Source organism: Amphiura filiformis, chromosome 1 (assembly GCF_039555335.1).
Source record: "Amphiura filiformis chromosome 1, Afil_fr2py, whole genome shotgun sequence".
Classification (NCBI taxonomy): domain Eukaryota; kingdom Metazoa; phylum Echinodermata; class Ophiuroidea; order Amphilepidida; family Amphiuridae; genus Amphiura; species Amphiura filiformis.
Window position 1 is genome coordinate 94824172 of NC_092628.1, and position 20838 is coordinate 94845009.

Consider the following 20838-nt stretch of genomic DNA (forward strand, 5'->3'; position numbering starts at 1 on the left):
CTTTGTCTGAATAGGGAAGGGGGAAAGGCAAATTTCAAGGGGAAGCTTTGACAAAAATGGGCTAAAACATCAGGGTGACTATAGCACTGTTACTGAAGGTCAATGCAATAAACATCCAAGTCAAATTTCTGGCTCCATGTGTCAAAACCAGAAATTCTCTTCTGATTTCACATAAATACTGCGGTCAAACCTGAGTTATTTGTCGCAAGAAAATAAACAAAATAAAAATTACTGTTTTCTGTGACCTGAGATTTTGAGTATGTTGTCAATGTGCAAAAATGTTAAATGGGCTCTCTGAGATTTCATGAAACTTATGCAAAAAACTACCTTAATGTGTCAGCCATGATATAAACCTCCTTTCATTAGATCCAGCTCAAATCATTTATTTATTATTGGCTTGACCCTTAGTTTTTAGAAATGATGTACTTTATAGATTTATTTTTGCCCCGGCCCATGCCTGTTGCGGTCATGTTTTGAAAAGGACAGGATTTTGTCTTGTTATATGTGAGCTTGATAGCAGATGCTAATAAAATGACAAAAACAACAACTGTTATGACTATCTGGTATCTGTGGAAAGGTTATTGGAAATGATGTGTATGTTGTGGTCGACTTGCTCCCAGTTCCTGAAAAATAGCATTTTTTTTTTAATTAAAAAATAAATCCTGTTTTGCCAAATGCAACATAGCTAAATCTTAATCCTTTAGTTTTTGTCAAGAAAAGTCAAATTGTAATTTGCAATTTGAGGGGAAATGTTCAAAAAATGTGCAGTTTTGCATGGTTTCTTACAATTTGAGTCACAATCAATATTTAAAGACCTGCCACAAGTCGTAAGCCTTCAAAATTTGGAGTATAGGCTGTAAGTTTGCTCATATTTTGTGTTAATTAGAAAATGTGTTTTACAAAAATCAAAATGCATAAAGCTGAAATTTGGCTTAGCACAGACAAAAAACACCACAAAAATGCATGTTTGTTGTGGCCCTTTAGATTTCCAAAAATTATGACTTATCACCGGTTAGAACAAATTGTAGGATTTTGCTGTGTTTCATATGGCAAAACAATTTATTTTTTCTATCCCAAATAATTAGTGCTGTATTTTCTGGAATCCGTAGTAAGGTTTCTTTTGTTGTAACAGGTCGCATCAAATTAAGGATGAGCACATTTATTCAAATGACATGCAAACATCAATTTCTAGCTAAGACATGGCACTGGTCTGTGGATTAAATCAAATTCTTTCAGGAAGCCATGTGAATATTTTACTTTTTACCATTTTCTTTATTTTGGGGACTTCTTCAGAAAGGTAAACCAACTTATCATCTTCATTGAGATATGAATTGAATATGATATTATCACTTGATTCTAACAAGCTCATGATTTGAGATCTCATCTGAAAAAAAAAAATTTAAAGTCCCATTCAGTGATTCCAGTGAAAGTGTAAAAAATTAAAACTGATTACAAATTGCTTAAAAGTGAAGGATAAGTCATTCAAATTGTCATTTGGTATTTTTAAAATGAAAAATTTGACAAAAAACAAAGAAAAAACCCAGCAGTATTGGCGAAGTTGAAGCCCCATTCAAATACATGCAGCTAATTTATATACTGTCAGAATATGGGCAATTCCAAGCGTTGCGGAATGATGCAAACTGCCTTTGTACGAATTTCTTTTTGATGCAGCAGCCAAATATGTATTAACAGCACAAGGTGAATAGCATAATGTTAAAGTATTTTTGGTTAGTGAATGATTAAGGTAGGAGAAACTTTTCCAAACCACCCTAATTTCCTAATTTGCATATGCAAAGTTCAAGGTTAGCTATGGAATGATGCACAGGACCAGTATTTTTGCACTAAAACATTTTTGACAAACTCTGTGAGTTTAGTAATCTGAGATATTAAATTTGCCACTTAATCTAAAGCTTAGGATGTAAACTGACAATTGTCAGTATCGATTTAAAAAAATTTGGGCATCGCCTCTTTATGCCAAATTTTCCGACACTAGGTCACGCTATGAATGATGCAAGGAGCGCTATGGAATGATGCTGTGTGTAAATCCCATAGAAAATGAAAAGCAGTCCATGTTTGAAAATAAAAATAAATAGATCAATAAATTTGAGTAAATTGTGTTTTATATACTTGGCTACTTATGTTAGCTGACAAATATCAATATTTATCCAAAAATATTTATCACTGATTTTTTTTAATCAGATAACTTGTGTTGCATGGTCACATTTTGAAACTAAAATTATGTCAACATTTTGCTGGTCTAAAATTCTTGGAAGTGAAATTTAGCACTGGGTATTAGCCATAGGATGTAACATAACAACTATCACCATCTATCAAGAAATAATCATCACTGTTTTTATTTTATCGTAAATTTAAAGAAAAAATCCTTGCAATCCATGAATCCTTATGGCGTTGCAGAATGATGCAGGGGGTTTTGTGGAGTTATGTCACTTACAATGGTTCAGGCAATGCTGAAACATCAATTACTGTAAAGATAATTCTGTGCAATGCATTTCAGAAAGTTCTAACCCAAAATTGTGAATATTTTTTTTTTTCAAACGGGCACATTATGAGGATTATGCATCATTCCGCAACGCTATGGAATGATGCAACTTTAATTGGTCATTACCGGCGCATATAAGACTTTTTGAAAATTATTTTTGGGTCATTGGATAGGGATGAATAAATTTGCTTTGCATTCTAGTTTCAATGAAAATCAACCTTATTTTAAAATTGCAGTGGTAATAAATGATACTTTTATGCTATGGAATGATGCTTTTAATCGTAAAATTGGTACTCAAACAATGCTGACGAAGCTACACATTATAAAATTTGAAAATTTCTGGTGTTTATATTTTGAGCTGCTTATAAACTTTATATTCACATGCATAATTTGTTTCCAAAATTTTACAGTACAGAGCAGTTGCTGTGTTTTTAGTTTTGCTGCTTTTACCAGTCAAGAATATGCAAATTTATGCAAATTAGGATGTTTTTCTAACAATGGACACCATTTCCTCCTAAAAAAGTATGTTTTCAGAAAATATAGCTTTTTAGCTACAATATGAGACCAAAATCACATACTTGACTTGATTTTTAAATTTTGACAATTTGGGCGAGGTTGCTTGGAATTGACCATATACAGCTTTCCACTGAACCACTAACAGGCATGGGTGTCAATCCTGGGGCCGGGGGGATGTGCCCCACACCTTTTGACAAAATGACCCATTGTTCTTTTCAGCTACTTTTTAACAAATTAGGCAGTTTGTTCCCCCACATTTCAAGCCCGATTGGCGCTAATGCTAGGAAACTATGTTAGCACATCTATGACAATGACAAAGTATCAAAATCTGATTTTTACAATCTTCCGGATGAGCATATCACTGAATGGGCCTTAAATAATTAGCTTGGAACACAAAGTAATGGTTTTCTTTATTACACATTATAATGTCAATAATTATAATTATGTGAACATTTCTTTTCCGGTGGTTCAATAAACTTGCAACAGGTCAGGTGATACTTTGTCAAATGTGATTTAATGTAATTAAAGAAATCAATTTAGTGTAGCAGGGTATTTTGAGGGAGTCAAATTGGATTGAGAAAAATATGCAAGAGGAAAGTGACAAAAAATGAAACAAAATCGGGAAGACAAAGGAAAAATGATAATTCATTCCGATCATGAGCCAAAATAGTGTAAAATACCAAATCTTTTAGTTTCACAATAAAGCCCATTTTTGGAAGCTCAAAGACATTTCATGTAGTATCTTGACAAACAAATCTGTATACTACATTAGTCCTACAGATATGTATTGGGCCAAAATGATGCAACTGGGAAATTGTTGTTTTTGCTCCCAAATTTGAATCTTGAAAGCAAACCACTTAGATAGAATTCACTCCCACACAACCGTAACCACAATAACTTTTGTTTCTTTTGTACCTTTCATTAGGGGCTATGTGATAATAAAAATTCCAAACGGTGTGCCAAAAAATGCCTGCCCCCTTTCAGCCTGCCCACATGCCAAACATTAGCGATACCAATTTGCAAACCTGAAATATTTAAAAGGTTTCCGTTATGCCTTTTTAGAGTGTTTTATTGAAAATGACCCCAATGTGTGCCAAAATTGCTCCCCACCCCCCACCCCCCTCAGTTTTCCCAAAATTGCTTCCCCAAACACAAATTCTTGCATCCACAATTTTACCTACTCCCACAGGGCTCATAATTATTGCACAGCCCCTTAATCTCCAAAGAAGTTGAAAATCTTCTGGGGGCTGTAATTTTCTTTGGAAGGGGTCATGTATACAATAATGTGCACTCCATGCACCTCATTAAAGTTTCGACAAGGAATAATTTGTTCTGAGTCAGACTGGGTGGAATTGGGTTATAAAATTATCAATTTGTAGGGGGTCATAAAAAGTTGAATCAGGTCAGCGACATTATAGTTTACCCCCCCCCCCCCACCTTCCAAAGAAAATGGGAGCCACCCTTTATATCCTTTGAACTTTTAGGGACCGTTCACAAACGCTTGTAAGGGGGGGGGGGGGCCTGATGCAAAAAGAGGTACCCTGAAAATTTTTGACCCTCCTAAGGGGGGCCCTGAAAAAAATGACCACAAATTTTCCTGGAAAAATTGAGTTTATATGCTTTTCTATGGGGTTGACCCATAATTTTCATGTCAAAAAGGGGGCCCTGAAATTTTTGAGGTCTGTAAAGGGGAGGCCCCGAAAAATTTTCACAATAAAATTTTTTTTGCATCAGCCCCCCCCCCTTTAATATTACATGAGGCAAATTTCAGTAAATTAATTTTGCATAGCATTGTACATTGACCCATTGGGGAAAAAAAGAAGGAAAAGTAAGAAATAAAATATTTGTATTGTTTTTGAAGGTGAAATAGGGAGTTACCAATAACAAAACAAGGGGAAGAAAAAAATCTGCAACCCTTTTTCGTGCCAGAGCACTCCACTCTGCCGTGACCAGGATTCGAACCTGGGTTATTACGGCCACAACGTAATGTCCTAACCTCTAGACGATCACGGCACGCTACCTGGGCTGCGTGTCTCTGCTGGTAGTAAAAATTATATATATACTATGTACGTATAATAATTTATTTTAATTACATAAAATATTGGAAAAAAGCAATATTTCTTTTTTATTATCATTGAATAAAATATTTCTTATATTAAATTAGTCTCATACTTAGATTTTGTATATTTTAATTTACTTAAAACGTAAATTTACAATAAATAAAAGTCAATTGAAATGGAATCGCCTTGACATATTGACTTGACGTTATATAAGTGGAGATCGCATAAAGGGGTGGCACATGATAATTTGACAATTGAATTGTAAAAATATATAAACATTTGAACCATAATGGAAACTTAATTGTTATAAGAACAACTATTGAATTTTTCTTAATATAGAATACTTCAGATATAAACGGAAATAAATCAAGTAATCATTAGATTTAATGTAATGAAATATCATAAGTAGCAGCCACCCCTACTCAAAATGGACAAATCCAAATGTCCAAAATGGCGACGTAAACAGTGAGTGATGGCATGCTCCATGTACAGCTGGTGATGAATTCTGATAGTTGGTGGCGGGTTATTCAACTTATTTTCGACATTTCAGCCATTGTGCCACTTCCTAGGAGCTAGCTGTGTGAAACCTGAGTTGTAGTAGGAGGAGGGGAAACGGGAGATGGCCGAAAAATGGGAGGTAAGTGAACGCCCCCTTCGCCAATTTCGGTTCCATTCATTTCATGCATTCAAGTTTCAGCCATTCACTATCTATAGTAGGAATTCCAATTGAATGAACGCAGCTTTCAACAGCTGTACTCGATCCATTCGCGATTGTATATCGCGTATTTCAAACTACAGCGCGAACGCACGACCTTGGATACAATGCCAACCAATCACGAGTGCGTTGGCATGGTTGGATTCACTTCGCGTTACATTGACGCACAGTCGCTGCACGCTGGCGTACATCGCACAGTGTACGCAAATGTTCGTCACGCTATTGAAAGCTGCGTTCATTCAATTGGAATTCCCACTATAGTATGATTCAACACACGTCCAGTCGTCCACATCATCCACTCTGTCCCAATAATCCCAAGCTATTGTCTGAAATTGCTCCTCAGAAGATGTACCATAAGAACCCAGTCTTCAAATGATAGTCATATAACGACCAATTATGTCTGGTTCCATACTTTTGGTAAGATCACAACTAGAATTTGGTAAGATCACAACTCATGAACTAGAATACGCCTCCACTATTTGGTAGGTATCACAGGGAAACCTCAGTTAACACATTTGTTAGTCAGTCAAAATGGCCTAAACTGGCAATACAAATTTACATTGAAATTAAAAAGAAGCTTTTTAAGAAGGAAACCTTCATAAATATGTTGTCTATACTTCACTTGACCCAATATATGATTTTTTTTGGTGATGAGAGACCCGCAGATGGAATTTCAGAGAGATTTTGATAGCAGTTCCATTAAAAAAGGTGCTATCGTCATGAGACTAAGATCTAGAAACACCCCGTAATGCTGTTTTGGGGAATTTTGCTAGCAGAATCTTTTTGATGAAAGTCAATCTTTGACAAGATGTAACTTTGCTACAGAAAGTGCTATGACAAAAAGGTTTTCAGTGTTGGCTTTCTTTACTTTAGGGCTTTAATTTGATATATAAAATGATGCAGTTTGATGGCAAATTTGAATTCACCTGGCATACCTATATTTGGGACCCATACAGACAAAACCAAATAGATCAACTTGAACAGATTCAACACAGGGCAATCCGTTTCATATGCGGAAACTACCAACGCAAAGCCAGCGTCACCACCATGAGATTAGATCTGGGAATCCCCACCTTGGAGGAGAGACGCAGGCAAGCCCGCTTGACCACATTCTACAAGGCAATCAACAACCAAATAGCCATACCAATTCCAGTCTACATCAAACCAAGACAACGCACAACTCGCCAGCAACATCAGCAAAGGTTCATGCGGCTTGGTTCTAGCTCAGACAACTACAGGCAAAGCTTCTTCCCAAGAACTCTGTGTGACTTCTTCTTCTTCTTCTTCTTCTTCGTCTTCCAAGTTTTCACTCCCGAGTATTGTCGTACTGTGTGCGGTGCAAAGGGTGCGAGCGGAAACACGAATTTCACTGAGTGCAGATAAACTTGAGCAGTGCTGATGTGCGAGTAAAAACGGCCCTCTTCCAGTCTAGCGAAGCGTCAGTGGATTCAGCCGGCTTCGGAAGATCTCCAAAGATGTGGCAGATACGACTGAGGCTGGTAGTGTGTTCCACAGACAAATGACGCTCGGGAAGTAGGAAAACTGGTAGGACTGGATTCTGCAGTGTTGTTGTCTAAACTGCATGTGGTGACCTCTAGTTGTGTTAGGAGCTGGAAAGAAGTAGGGTGGACCACTTGGAATGGCGACTAGACCGTGAACAATCCGGTATAACATGGTGACTTTGTTGTGTGCATGGCGTTCATTTAAAGACTGCCATTGGAGATCGCTAAGCATCTGGCTCACACTGTGTCTAGGATGGTAATCAGATTCAACAAACCTAGCAGCACGTCTTTGTACCATGTCTAATTGAGAAACCATATCCTTGGTATGAGGATCCCCTACCCTTTCTTACCAACATCCTAAAGGCAATGTAGTTTGTTTTTTCCTGCCAGTCATTTTTTGATATTGTTCCAAATCCAGTCAAGTGCAATTATAATGTGTTCCTATTTATTTTTATGTTTTTAAATGTTTGAGTGTTTTAATTATAATGTATGTATTTTTCATAATGCTATTTTTAATGTAAATGTCATGCAATTCAGCCGTTGGCTGCTATGTGATTTCTAATAAATATACAATACAATATAAAAGGAGGCGAACTCAAGCGTTGGTCGAACATACGTCTTGTAAGCCTGTTCCTTGATTTTTGGTGGGAACTTCCGTAGGTTTCTGCGTACATGTAGGAAGCCCAGGGTGCTATTTGATTTCTTGGTGATGTTATTTACATGTGGTTTCCAGTTGAGGTTGCTCAGAATAGTGACTCCCAGATACTTAGCTTCGTCGACAATGCGTAGCGAAGACCCGTGGGATGGTATAATTGGCTTGGATGATGTTTTTCCTTTTGTTGGTAACTCTTCTTCTTCTTCTTCCTTCCTTATAAGTGCCTCCCTCATGTATGAGTATTATCGCACTGCGTACAGACAAGCTGTACTTATTTTTTTACTCTGGAACCTAGAGTAGATGAGTGTATTTTGAAGTACAGTCAACATGACCGGATGATCCCCTGCTCTTTTCGAATAGCCTGTGGCGTTCTTTAACGTGCACGCACACTACATTAATGTGAGAAAATATGCATGTACACGGACCGACAGCTTAAAGTGCCCTCCGAAGCACTAAGCAAGTAGAGTGAAGTGTCTTGATCAAGGACACAAAGAGCCAGACCTGGGATTTGAACCCTTGACCCTTGGGTTCACAGTCCTATGCCTTAAACGCTAGGCCACGCTCTCCTCCTCTTAACGCGGCTGTGTACTCTAGACATTGTTTCTTTCGCAAAATTGAGTTTTTTTGATATGTTTGTACTTTGTTATGTTTTTTTATAAATACAAGGAATAAAAATCCAGATTTGTTAACTCCAACTGTAATATTTTAAGGATTTTATTTCCCTATTCCACTCGTGTTTGAAATTGAAAAGGAAAGAAAATCTTTGTTGTACCAGCAGGGTACACGCGCGCAAAACGCATCGCGAAATTTGTTAACGCACAAATACGCTACACATACGCCGACGCTTATCTGCATGCGCCGGCGCATCTTATGGAAACACCACGGAAGCACTGATTTCACAAAAACCTAGTGGTCAAATGGCTCCTTTTAGCTGTTAAAATGTGGGTTTTTTCAAGTTCTTTCACCCGATTTAAATATCAAGTTATGAATGGATTTCGCTCAAACTTCTCAGGGGCTGTGGATTAACCCGATGTTCCCGTAATATAAGGTAGAAAAACAAAAACTGCCGCATTCTCCTGCGAGATTCGATGAAATTGCAAAATGTGACCACTTTAAACTTCAACGGCCATTATTTCAATGTTCATTTTCTCGGTAAAATGACGATTTAGGTACACGATAACTCAATAAATACAGCATCTATAGGTAAGCAAACATGATCATCGTAAAAAGCATGATCGACTCAAGAAACGGTTTTCTCATTTTTTATACATTTATTTTGGTCTATTTCCGATTTTAGGCATCATTTTGTGCAAATAGGCGTTTGTGAATTTCAAAAAGTTCAATTTGATGCCTTATATGGTCAATATCTCAAAAAATAAGGCCAATATCAAAAAAATTAAAAAACTGTTTTTGGAATGGAGCCTACAGATTGAGCTAAAAACAAAATAAAATATTTTGGAAAGAGTATTTTTTTGTTATTATGTACCTAACAAATATTGCCAAAAACTCACTTTTTTGTGTTTTTCTTCATAATTGTTGTTTTTACCCCAAATCTGTACGTATATTAAGATTTATTGATGTCTTGCCCTTATAAAAATGTATACTTTTATATGTCTTGCGCTAATAATTACAAAGTTATTGCACTTTTACTACAAGCATGTCTGAGAGTACACAGCTGCCTTAACACTTCGCACTTGTCAGGGTTAAAAGACATCAACCATTTACTCTCCCATACTTGATGATTGGCAAGGTCATCCTGAAGTGCAGTGACATCCGCTTGAGATTTAATTGGGCGGTACAGAAGACAATCATCAGTGAAGATTCTGATGTCAGATGTGACGAAGTCCGGTAAGTCATTTATGAAGACCAAGAAAAGAAGCGGTCCTAGGACCGTTCCTTGGGGCATGCCTGAGGTGACATTTGCCAGGTTGCTTTTCTTTCCTTCCAAGATGACTCGTTGAGTATGATCAGTTAGGAAATCACGGATCCATGATAGCAGGGGACCACGAATACCATAGTAGTGGAGTTTCAGGAGGAGACGCTGATGCGGTACCCTGTCGAACGCCTTTGAGAAGTCCAGGATGGCATCGATCTGTTCTTTATCTCGTAGCCCTCTAGCAAGGTCGTGGACAGTCAGAAAGAGTTGTGATTCGCACGAGTGTTTCTTCCTGAATCCAAACTGTCTCTCCGTAAGAAGTCCATGGGTATCCAGGTGGTTGATGATCTGACTATGGATGATGTGTTCCATGATCTTGCATACAATTGATGTAAGAGATATGGGCTGGTAATTTGCTGGCTTGTGGTTATCGCCCTTTTTGAAGATTGGTGTCACATCTGCTGACTTCCATTCGTGTGGTATTCTGCCCTGATGTAGAGTGGCGTGGAATAGAAGTGTAAAGACCGGAGCCAGTTCCTCGGAGCCTTCTTTCAATAGATATGCGGGAAGATTATCTGGTCCGGATGCAGTGTGTGGCTTGATTTTAGATAAAAGCTTTTGGACACCTTCGCTACGTATCTCAAACAGAGGAACATCAGGATGAGGACTTTGACCAAGATCAGGCAAGTCTTCAGATGTAAAAACTGATACAAACTGGTCATTCAACAGGTTGTATGCAACAATTTGGACCACAAAAATCATTTTGGGACCCGCAAATTTCAACTATAAAAATGGGATCTGAATGGGTCCAGCATAAAAAAGTGGACCCGGTTATTTGAGAGCAAACTGTGAACCCTGCCGCTGTATCTAGCGAGTAGAAAATACGAGTCGAGTTCAGTTGACCAAAATGGTAGCTCCTGGTCACCTCAGATTCATATCACGCATGCGTAATGACGTCAGTATCAAGCTGCTCATTAAATATTCATGAACCCGACAACGTGGTCACAATCGGTGCATCGGAGTGGTTGGAATTAACGCGATGTGGTTGACCTTACAGGGGTCAGAGATATGCATACATGTATTCATGTTTGAATGGCTGCTGGCTAAACAGCGGTGTGGATATAGTATTCATCACCGGGACTGAAAAATGCGCCATTTTCGATGTTTGTACCAGGGATTTTCAGACACAGAGACTTCTACAAATTTGTCCAAAGTTAACCAAAGGGTTGGGGATTGCATTTTTAACTATCACTAAATGTTTCGAATTGAGTTCAGCTAAAAAGTAGACCATTTCGGGGACTGTAATTGGTGTACATGTCACATTTTGAACAGTAAGCGACAAGTGACCAACTTGGCTGTCAGCACAAGTATTGGGCCTTGCTCAGAATAAGTAGATAAATGATTGACTAAATCATTGAAGAGGGGAGCATGGGCCGAGCGGTTGAATTGAGGCATTGTCGGCGTTGTTGGGCTGTGACGTCCTGAAAGGATCCTGCTGAGTATCGACGTAGACGTAAACGTAAACGTGGGTCCGAGGGTCCCGGGTTTCAAAATCTGAGTGGATCCACTTGGCGCTTGAGCTAAGCTTGCTCTTTGTGTCCTTGAGCAAGGCACTTTACTCTTCTTGCTTAGTGCTTCGGAGGGCACTTTAAAAAGCTGTCGGGCCTGTGTACATGTATTTTCTCATATTAATGCAGTGTGCAGCCCTCGAATTAACCCATGGCACCCACGGCATAATGCCGTGGGTGCCCATCCCCACTGCCGTAATGCCCTCAAAATATGTCCTTTACCGACGGCAGTCACTTGCTGTGCCCTCTAATGAAGTTGCCGTCGGTGCCCCAGCCCTACCCCTTCATTATAAAATCATCTATCAGACTGTTTGTGTGTGTTTTCTTTGCTTTTGAGAAATTGCCTTGGTGCCCTTCTCAAATTTTCAACAGTTGCCATGATGCCCTCTTGAAATATTACAAACTGTCGTGCTGCCGTGCCTTTTCAGTGAAAATCCTTCATCTTCTGTCTAACAACTTATTTGAATTCACAAAGTATAAATTTAGATTTACTTGGTGCTGCTATCTTCAGTAGATATCAATGTATTTTAAGTCATCCTGTTGGTGCAGTGATGTTGAATATTTATATTATGTAGATAGCAACTTACTTGATTCACATGTAGAATATAAAAGCAATATAGTTTGCTTTACTTGGTGCTGCTATCTTCAGTAGATAGTAATGTATATGAATTTATATCCTGTTGGGGATGTTGAATAAAGTTTATATTCTGTAGATAGAAACTTATTTGATTCACATGTAGAATATAATAGCAACATAGTTTGTTTTGCTTGCCATCTACAAATATTCAACATCCCCAACAGGATGAATTCAAATACATTGCTATCTACTGAAGATAGCAGCACCAAGCAAAACAAACTTTGTTGCTTTTATATTCTACATGTGAATCAAATAAGTTGCTATCTACAGAATACAAATATTCAACATCCCCAACAGGATGAATTCAAATAAATTGCTATCTACTGAAGATAAGATAGCAACTTGCCGAATTTTGCACCCGGATCGTCACAACATTTGCCAGGTTTGTGGGACGATTTGGGGGGTTATTAATTAGGCCTGATTGTCGACAGTTGTCGACGTCGGCTTTTTAATTTTGTCGATTGTCGACAATGAAAATGCTTGCCGATACCAGCGCTAGTTGAATATAAATTTATATTCTGTAGACTATAGCAATTTTTTTAATCCATGTGTAGCAAAAAAGGTAATTAATTTCTCTTGATGGTGCTGTCTGTCCTCAGTAGATAGTAATTAATTTGAATTCACATCAAGTAATTAAAACTTGATGCTTATATGTCTTTGATAGATATTAATTGATTTGAATTAATCCTTCTTCTTCTTTCCATTACTGTGCATAAACCTCCTAGGAGTATATTTGCACAAATGGTGGCACGCTCTCTCACACGACAGGCATGAGACTCAAAGGCGTAAAAAGTTATTATAATTATACAAGTTAAAAACAGCCTGGAAGGTGGCTTTGCTGAAGACGACGTCCTTGACCCTGGTCTTGAAGATGTTGACAGATGGTGAATCAATTGTTCAATGATGTTGAATTTGTTTTATTTTGAATTCACATAAATTTGTAGTAACATTAACATTGTTACTCTACATGCTAATGTCTTCAGTAGATAGCAATTTTTTTAATTAATTATGTTCACTGACAGTAAATATAGATCTTCAGTACTGTAGATACATGTAGTAACTTACTTGAATTCACATTTACTTTATATATTCCACAATATTGTCCAAACACTTGTAAATTTGCCATTCACATGATAATCTAGAAATAAGAACCTCAGTTATTAAAGATCTAAAGATATATGTACCCTAATTAAAAGTGGATGATGTACTTTGTGTACTCTGAACAACCTTGTATGGCTTACCATATTCCATCCCCATTAGGCACGCTTTATATCGATGTGTCATTTTATTTTGATACTAAAGTACATGTAGTACTTTAGTACAAGCTTAAGGAACTGGAATGAGCATTTTGAGCGTTCGACAGCATTTTTGTGGGACATGAGAGCACATCAGACCTATCGAATTGCATTCTGAATACGAAGAATGTCTTTCTGATATCAAATAATTTTCATTTTATGAAATTCACGATATAATACAAATTTTATGACAAATTATTAAAATTTGATATTTTTCACATTTTGAGATATAACAGTCCTCAAGTAAATTTTATAAATTTAATGATATAGTCTTAAAGTGTATGTAGCTGGGAGGAAAAGCCGACGATCAATTGAAAATTTTGACCTTTCATATTGAAGATATGGATTTTTCCCCAAAAAGACCTAATTTTTTTTTGGTGTTTTGGGAAAAAAATCCATATCTTCAATATAAAAGGTCAAAATTTTCAATTGATCGTCGGTTTTCATCCCACCTACATACACTTTCGTAGAAATCATCAGATTTATAAAGTTTACTTGAGTACTGTTAAATATCAAAAATATCAATTTTGAATGATTTGCCATAAAATGTGTATTACATTGCGAATTTCAAAAATCAAAATTATTTGATATCAGAAGGCCATTCTTCGTATTCAGAATGCAATTCGATATGTCTGATGTGCTCTAATGTCCCACAATAAATACTGTCCAAACGTTCATACCCCTTCCCTTAACTCCATTTACATTCAACTATGCACATGCACTAAAGGTATTGGAAACTCTAAGTAAGCCTTCAGGTATTGGAAACTCTAAGTAAGCCTACACTCTGAATCGTCATAATGCTTCTCATATTTCATCCACATTATGCATGCTTTGTATCCATGTTTCATTTATTAAATCAATGCTAACTACATGTAGTACGATTTTAACACACTTCATGGTTAACTAAGCAAGACAATTTTACGTTGACGTAGGAGAAGATCAATTACAATATCAGATTTAAAAAGATGTTATAAATCAGGTTCCAAAAAGAAACAGACAACAACAGCAAAGAAACAACTGCAGTTTCAACTTAGGAGTAGATAATATATCAAAAACAGGGGTTTTTTAATCTGTCTTTTATCATATTTTCCAAAACATTTTGTTCTGTGTCTCAAGAATGGCGCTCTAAGGGTTATTGAACTAGTTTTGGTCTAATTTTATACATTTAGATAATTTATCTAGCAAATGTCATTATGTGGAAAGGTAAAAGATCAAAGTGGGAGAGTAGGCAGTCATGACTACTTGTAGACTTACCCATGTATTGTTTTTTGCTGTAGCTAATTGCATTGCTTTTTCATATGACCGGTAATCGTGAGGCCTGGGGTTCAATCCCTCTTAATGTATGCAACAAAACACCATAATGAAACAATCAGATTATCTACCTTTAAATGCAAAAACAAAAATGTAATAGTGTGTAATAGAACTAAATAAAGACATGTTTTCTTGTTCTCTTCTGAATGTAATTGTATGATAAGGGGAAATTGTGTGATATTAAGGAGAGGGAGGTTTACATGGTACTAAAGATATAACCTAAAATTTACAGCAACTATACATTGTTAAATTTTATTTGAGTTTTCAGCACTGTCGGAAGAAATTTCCATAATGACCCTGTGTTCACTTCTGGTAGTACCTGTGTAGGCTTCCTCTGCAGAGTGTTCTGCCCAAATAATGCTTTGAAGGAACAAGCTTTCAAATGATACCAAATTCATTATTGTGCTACAAAGTACCTTGTTGTACGAACTTTTTGACCGCCCCTCGTAACTTCAACCTGTGAAATGATTAACAGTTGGAGTGTTTCATGTAACAGTTTACAACCAAACTGGATAAAAATAAGGCTGCTTTAAAATCATTAAAAATTACTTAATCTGTTACATCTGTGGTACACGTATGCAGAAAACATTACTAATTGTGACCCATAAAATTTTGCCAAAGTTATGCAAATGCATTTTAATGCTTAATTAATGCCATTAATTTTTTTATAGAATTTAAACAGGAGTAAATTAAGGGCACTAAACCATATATCTATTTGGTTGTGTGAAATCATATAGACCTCTTCATTTTGTTGTTTGGCTCTTAAGACACAGAAGGAGAGTAGGCAGTCATGACTAGTTGAGATTACCAGTGTGTCAGCTATGAATTCAGGTACTACACTGGTAAAGTTTTCACAGATTACCGCAAGGTCTGGTGTCTAATCCTAATTAAGTCCTGATTTTGTCTCTCTCAGATTAATTTCAGTTTGCACTTGTCTCATAAAATCATTTAAATCATAATTTTTGGGCAGGAATCATTTATTTACTTTTGTCACATATATTAATTGTTTCTCACATTGTCTTGCGCTCTGCTTAGGTATTTTGACCTTGGTGAAAATAAATTGAAACTGAAACTAAAAAAAGCATATGCCGCTTCATTTCATCATATTTGATACAAATTGGAATACATTGGAATTTGTAGAAATTTGACTAAATAAATTCAATGTTATGTGTGAATTGCTTTCTACAGGTGATAGCATTATTGCTTGATTGCTTGCTCACTAGCTTATTTTGGATGAATAAAGATCGCTAGCTGACAGCTAAATAAAAAAAGCTTTTTTTGGGTGGTTTTCCCAAACCACAACAGCTCGACATATATTCGTTCTCCTGCTTGAGCACATCTACATATAAGGAAGGTGTGGTATCATCATTGACTAAAAAAGACAAATTCATTTACATGCACATCTCTGAATATAAATTCAAATAATTAGCTGCTATCTACAGGAGCTGCAAACAGTATTACACATGATATTCTATATTGATTTAAGGGGTACTACACCCTTCGATAAATTGTGACTATTTTTTGCACTTTTCTCAAAACTAATAACACACTGGTAACAAAAGTTATGTATATATTATAGGGGCAAGGAATCCAGTTACTACACTGAAATTTCAGTGACCCAAGACAAACGGTTCGTTATTTATGATACGAAATGAGGTACCGCTAGGATGTACCTCATTTCCTATCATATTTACTGAACAACTTGTCTTGAGTCACTGAAATTTCAGTGTAGTAATTGGATTCCTAATTGCCCCAATAATATACATAACTTTTGTTACCAGTGTGATATTAGTTTTTGAGAAAAATACAAAAATAGTCACAAATTTACCACAGGGGTGTAGTACCCCCTTAATTTGCTATTAGATCTATATAGAAGATAATATAGAAGCGCAAAATTAGTAAACAAGTTTGTGATGGATTCATTCCTTCAAGACAACAATGAAGTTGGCATAACGGAGATAACGGTAGCCGTATTATTTTCTCATTCAAAAATATAATTTTTGTGATAAAATAGTATTTAAACTGATCAAGAATGATGACGAATAATGAAGGATGATGTTTTTAATTTTGTAAGGCGCTTTGGCTTTTTGTTGAAAAGGCGCCCAATAAATGAGCTTTATATAATAATAATAATAATAATAATAATACACGCAAACAGACAAAAACTTGGCATTCATGTATGTATATGTACTAGAAATACTGGAGTTGCATCACAACACAAACACACAACACACAACACACAAAATAATTTTATAGCATGCAATGACAGGTCGGTTCAACTGCAATTGTGAAGAATTACCCCCAAAAAAAGGTAATGTAGAATATCTCAAAGAGTGCCCCATGGAACAGCTTTGTAGTGCAGAATGTCCCATATAGAGCCCCATCAACCTAGAAAAACATTGCCTCAGTACACAAGTTTTATCCGGAAAATTCCCTGTGTAAATTATGATACACCTCTAAGCACCTCTCTGAAGAGAGACATAAAATAAACCATCATATATAGAAACACTGTCAAAGTAAATTACGTGCACTACAACTCTGTTTGCCGAGTTTTAGATCCAGTCTAGTTTGGACTCAGCTGTTGTGATAGCAGGTCTATGAAGTAAAGTGTTTTAGATATGTACAGCAGCTTGCGTAGTTCCCAGCATATGGGAATAAAATGTGCATGTGGCAGTGGAGCCTCTTCACATTAGTAAGCTATGACTACCTGCTAAATAACGCACTCTATGCTGCTTTGATTTCTGTGTGAATCCAGCAGCGTATAAATTACTGATTTTTAACTTTATACGGCAGAAGAACAAAAAATTAGGGATTGGTCAGTGAATATTGATGAAAGTGATAATGATTGGCTGATGATTTTGTGTGCTTTTCACTTAAACTTGATGTGCAGTATAAACATATGTCAGTGTTAAGAGTTAAAATATTTCCTGGTGGCTGTATTGTGTGTACGTAAAGTTGAATGCATAATTTCACCACTCCAGTATGGTTTAACTGAACACCTGACTTGGTGTGTTTATATTCAACACAAGAACCATGCTGACTTTTTATTATGCGCTGAGCTAATTATCTAGTTCAGTGTAGCTAGCGACTGAATCAAGCCTTTACAAGGCACTCGGAAGTAAGCACTGACCTTGGGGACATTTGTGTACAATGTAATGCCGGGAGTCAATCTGGTATTTATAGCTCATCACCTTGTAACATATTCAATATTTCAACATCACTGTAAAGTGACAAGATAGCATCATCTTCATCTGTGAATACATTGGGATGACATTATTGGTGAGACTAAACTGAAACAGATGGATTTATCACAGTGGTAATCGCATCACTGCAGCTGATATCGACACTGATCGTATTAATAGAAATGCCGACACTGTAATTGGAAATAAACAAGATTCTTGCTGGAAACGTCCTCTATAATAGCATATTGTACGGTAGATAGGTAGCATCGTTGGCAACCAGTTTGACAGCGGTGCTGGCACATGTGTAAATACACTTTTATTGCCAGAATGTTATCAATCAAGATGTGATCAGATGAGCACATGGTGCAGTTGTTTACCAAACCATTTATATTGATATTCAGAGGATCAGTGCATCATATTCAAGTGCGCTGGTATGGAGAAGATAAATATGATTGTCATCTGAATTTGTTATTCTTATTGGTTTAATTTGTTGACAAAACACAGCGATGTAACAAAGAGAAAGATATTTCAACAAGATATTGTAATACTCGAGCAAATTTGTGTGCAATATGTTATGAGAAAGAATTGATGAGACAACATTTGGTGAGATATTAAAGCATGGCATCAGGTAGTAGCTCAACACAGTACCAGGCCTTGTCTGAAGTGGCTGCAGCAAAGGCGTCAGAGAGTGCTTTGGCAAAGGTGATTAGCATATTGTATAATATGTAATACTAATGGTTTTGTCCTTGCACTTAGTTAGCGAAGAATCATGTATGATATTATAGATGTTTGGGACTGGGTTATTGCTTTTAATTGTTATCTCTTACTATGTATTGGCATCTGAAAATGAAAAGGTAAAATTGACAAATCATAATAGTCATTGTAGAATAGTCTTCCTTTAAGGTGGTACTACGCCCCTTGATAAATTTGTGACTATTTTTGCATTTTTCTCAAAAAATAATAACACACTGGTTACAAAAGTTATGTATATTATAGGGGCAAAGAATCCAGTTACTACACTAGAATTTTAGTGACTCAAGACAAGTCGTACGTTATTTATGATAAGAAAAGAGGTACCGCTAGGATGTACCTGCTGGGATATTGACTTGGAAAAAAAAAAGTCTGAAATTAATTGGCAACATCTGTAGATTAAATTCAGACTTCCGCTCTCCCATGGTTCATTTAGAATTGGGTAAATGAATCATGAAAGTACTCCGCCCTTCGGAGGGGACGTTAAGCCGTCGGTCCCGTGTGCAGAGAGTCATACCTGTACATGTATCTCGCAGCCAGTTTCGAAAAGAGTAGGGTGTTAAACCCTGTCTGTTCCCAATCTGTCCCGGTGTTCAAAATGGACCCCAATGGAAATAAGCTTCAATAGAGGCTTTCTTGGGTTATCCAGGGTTGTCAAAACCCGAACAAATCAAATCAAATCAAAACCTTTTTTCTTAACATATATAATGAACTACTTGAATCACTAAAATTTCACTGAAGTAATTGGATTCCTTGCCCCTATATACATAACTTAGCAGTGTGTAGTTATTTTTTGAGAAAAATGCAAAATTAGTCCCAACATTTATCAGAGGGTACTGTAGTACCATGTTAACCAAGCTAAAAAAAGAAGTTTGCTTATACATGGTCAGATGAGATCTACTTTTATATCTCATAAGATTTCTTGATGCCTCATTTCCTTTCCAGTCAGAAAAGGTCCATGTTCTCTTCCATTACTCTGCCCTTAAATGTTGTTTCCTTCTATATTACTCTTACTAACTTGGACCTTATTTTTTAATAATTTGGCAAGGCCAGAAAATGACAATGTTTTTAACTAGTTTACAGTAAGCTTTAAAATGATACCAAAATTATATATATAGCATCAATACTTTTCAAGAAATGGATAATTAAATGATACCTTGATATTTTTGCTTATTGCTATTCTGAGTAATGGGCCAATTAGTTTCCTGCCTTACACAGAATTGAATAGGGATTATCATAGTTCTACTGTTAATTATTGATAAAATAAACCTCTTTTTAAAAAGTACTTACAAGGATTTGAAGGTCCAAAATTTGATTTTTTTTTTAAAATGGGAATGTCATCTTTAAAGGCCTATATATAACTTAAAAACATGTCTGGCGAGTGGCGACTTGTTCCGGGTTTTGTTGGAGCTGGTCACATATGTGCAAATTCTCTAAACGGATTACCTTTTATGAGCAGAAAATTTCCACCATATGGGCTTGCAGGTTAGACTCACTCAGCACTTGTTAGATTGATGTCCTGAGTGGGGACAAATCATTCCATTAAATGACAATTAATGCAAATGTATGCATTGGGTGTATTATATTGTACTGGCATGGATAGAATGCTGACCAGGTGTAACAGGTGCAGTAATTGTATCTCTGCTACAGTCATCTAAGCACTACAGGCTAAAAATGCTCTCATTGAAATGGTCAAGTTCAATACCTTCCATCCAACTATCATGCATCAAGAATTGAACTTTAAGTTTTGGAGTATGAGTTTTTGTACTCAAATGTCATGCTTTGGATGTTCAAAGATGGTTACAGAATGGAGTGATTTATCCTTGATATCCATCAATGTTGATGTTTATTGAAAAGTCTGCCTCTTCCAAATGCAAAATGATACCATACTCTTGAAAGGTCCAGAATGTATGAGAAGAAAATAAGAATAAAATACTGGACTGACCTTTCGATTTTTCATCCAATCTCATTGGACTTCATCTGGCAACTGCAAAGATGCTCTGGTATTGATCGTAATTGGAGACTGGTCATGTGTCAGTTGGCAAGGCATATTGACAATTGATGAATCCCATGCATTTGAAAGTTGGAATCTCAGACCCCTCTTTTTTGATGGATGGCTTCTCCAATAATATACATCAACAGTCCAGAATGTATATTTTATGACTATACAATACACATATTATGTTGCAAAAGTACTTCATCAGCTATCAGCTATCTACTCCTGATAGCAAACTACTTCAACAACAATCTACTCCTGATAACAAACTATTT

At 36.4% G+C, this 20838-nt stretch overlaps 1 protein-coding gene and 1 non-coding gene across 3 annotated transcripts in view; one reads left to right on the top strand and one right to left on the bottom strand.

Moving 5' to 3' along the window:
• Positions 1–4957: 4957 nt before the first annotated feature.
• Trnah-gug (transfer RNA histidin (anticodon GUG)) lies at positions 4958–5029 on the bottom strand. The gene has a single exon. It is a non-coding gene; the product is annotated as a tRNA-His (tRNA).
• Positions 5030–5521: 492 nt separating this feature from the next.
• LOC140158505 (transmembrane protein 134-like) overlaps positions 5522–20838 on the top strand; it is a 33796-nt gene continuing 18479 nt past the window's right edge. The window contains exon 1 of one of the 2 annotated variants that reach the window (XM_072181618.1): positions 5522–5713. In XM_072181618.1, the coding sequence (XP_072037719.1) occupies positions 5696–5713 (18 nt within the window). In that variant the 5' untranslated portion in view covers positions 5522–5695. Of the gene's footprint in view, positions 5714–18279; positions 18520–20838 lie in introns of those variants that run through there. The other variant, XM_072181608.1, reaches the window with a different exon arrangement.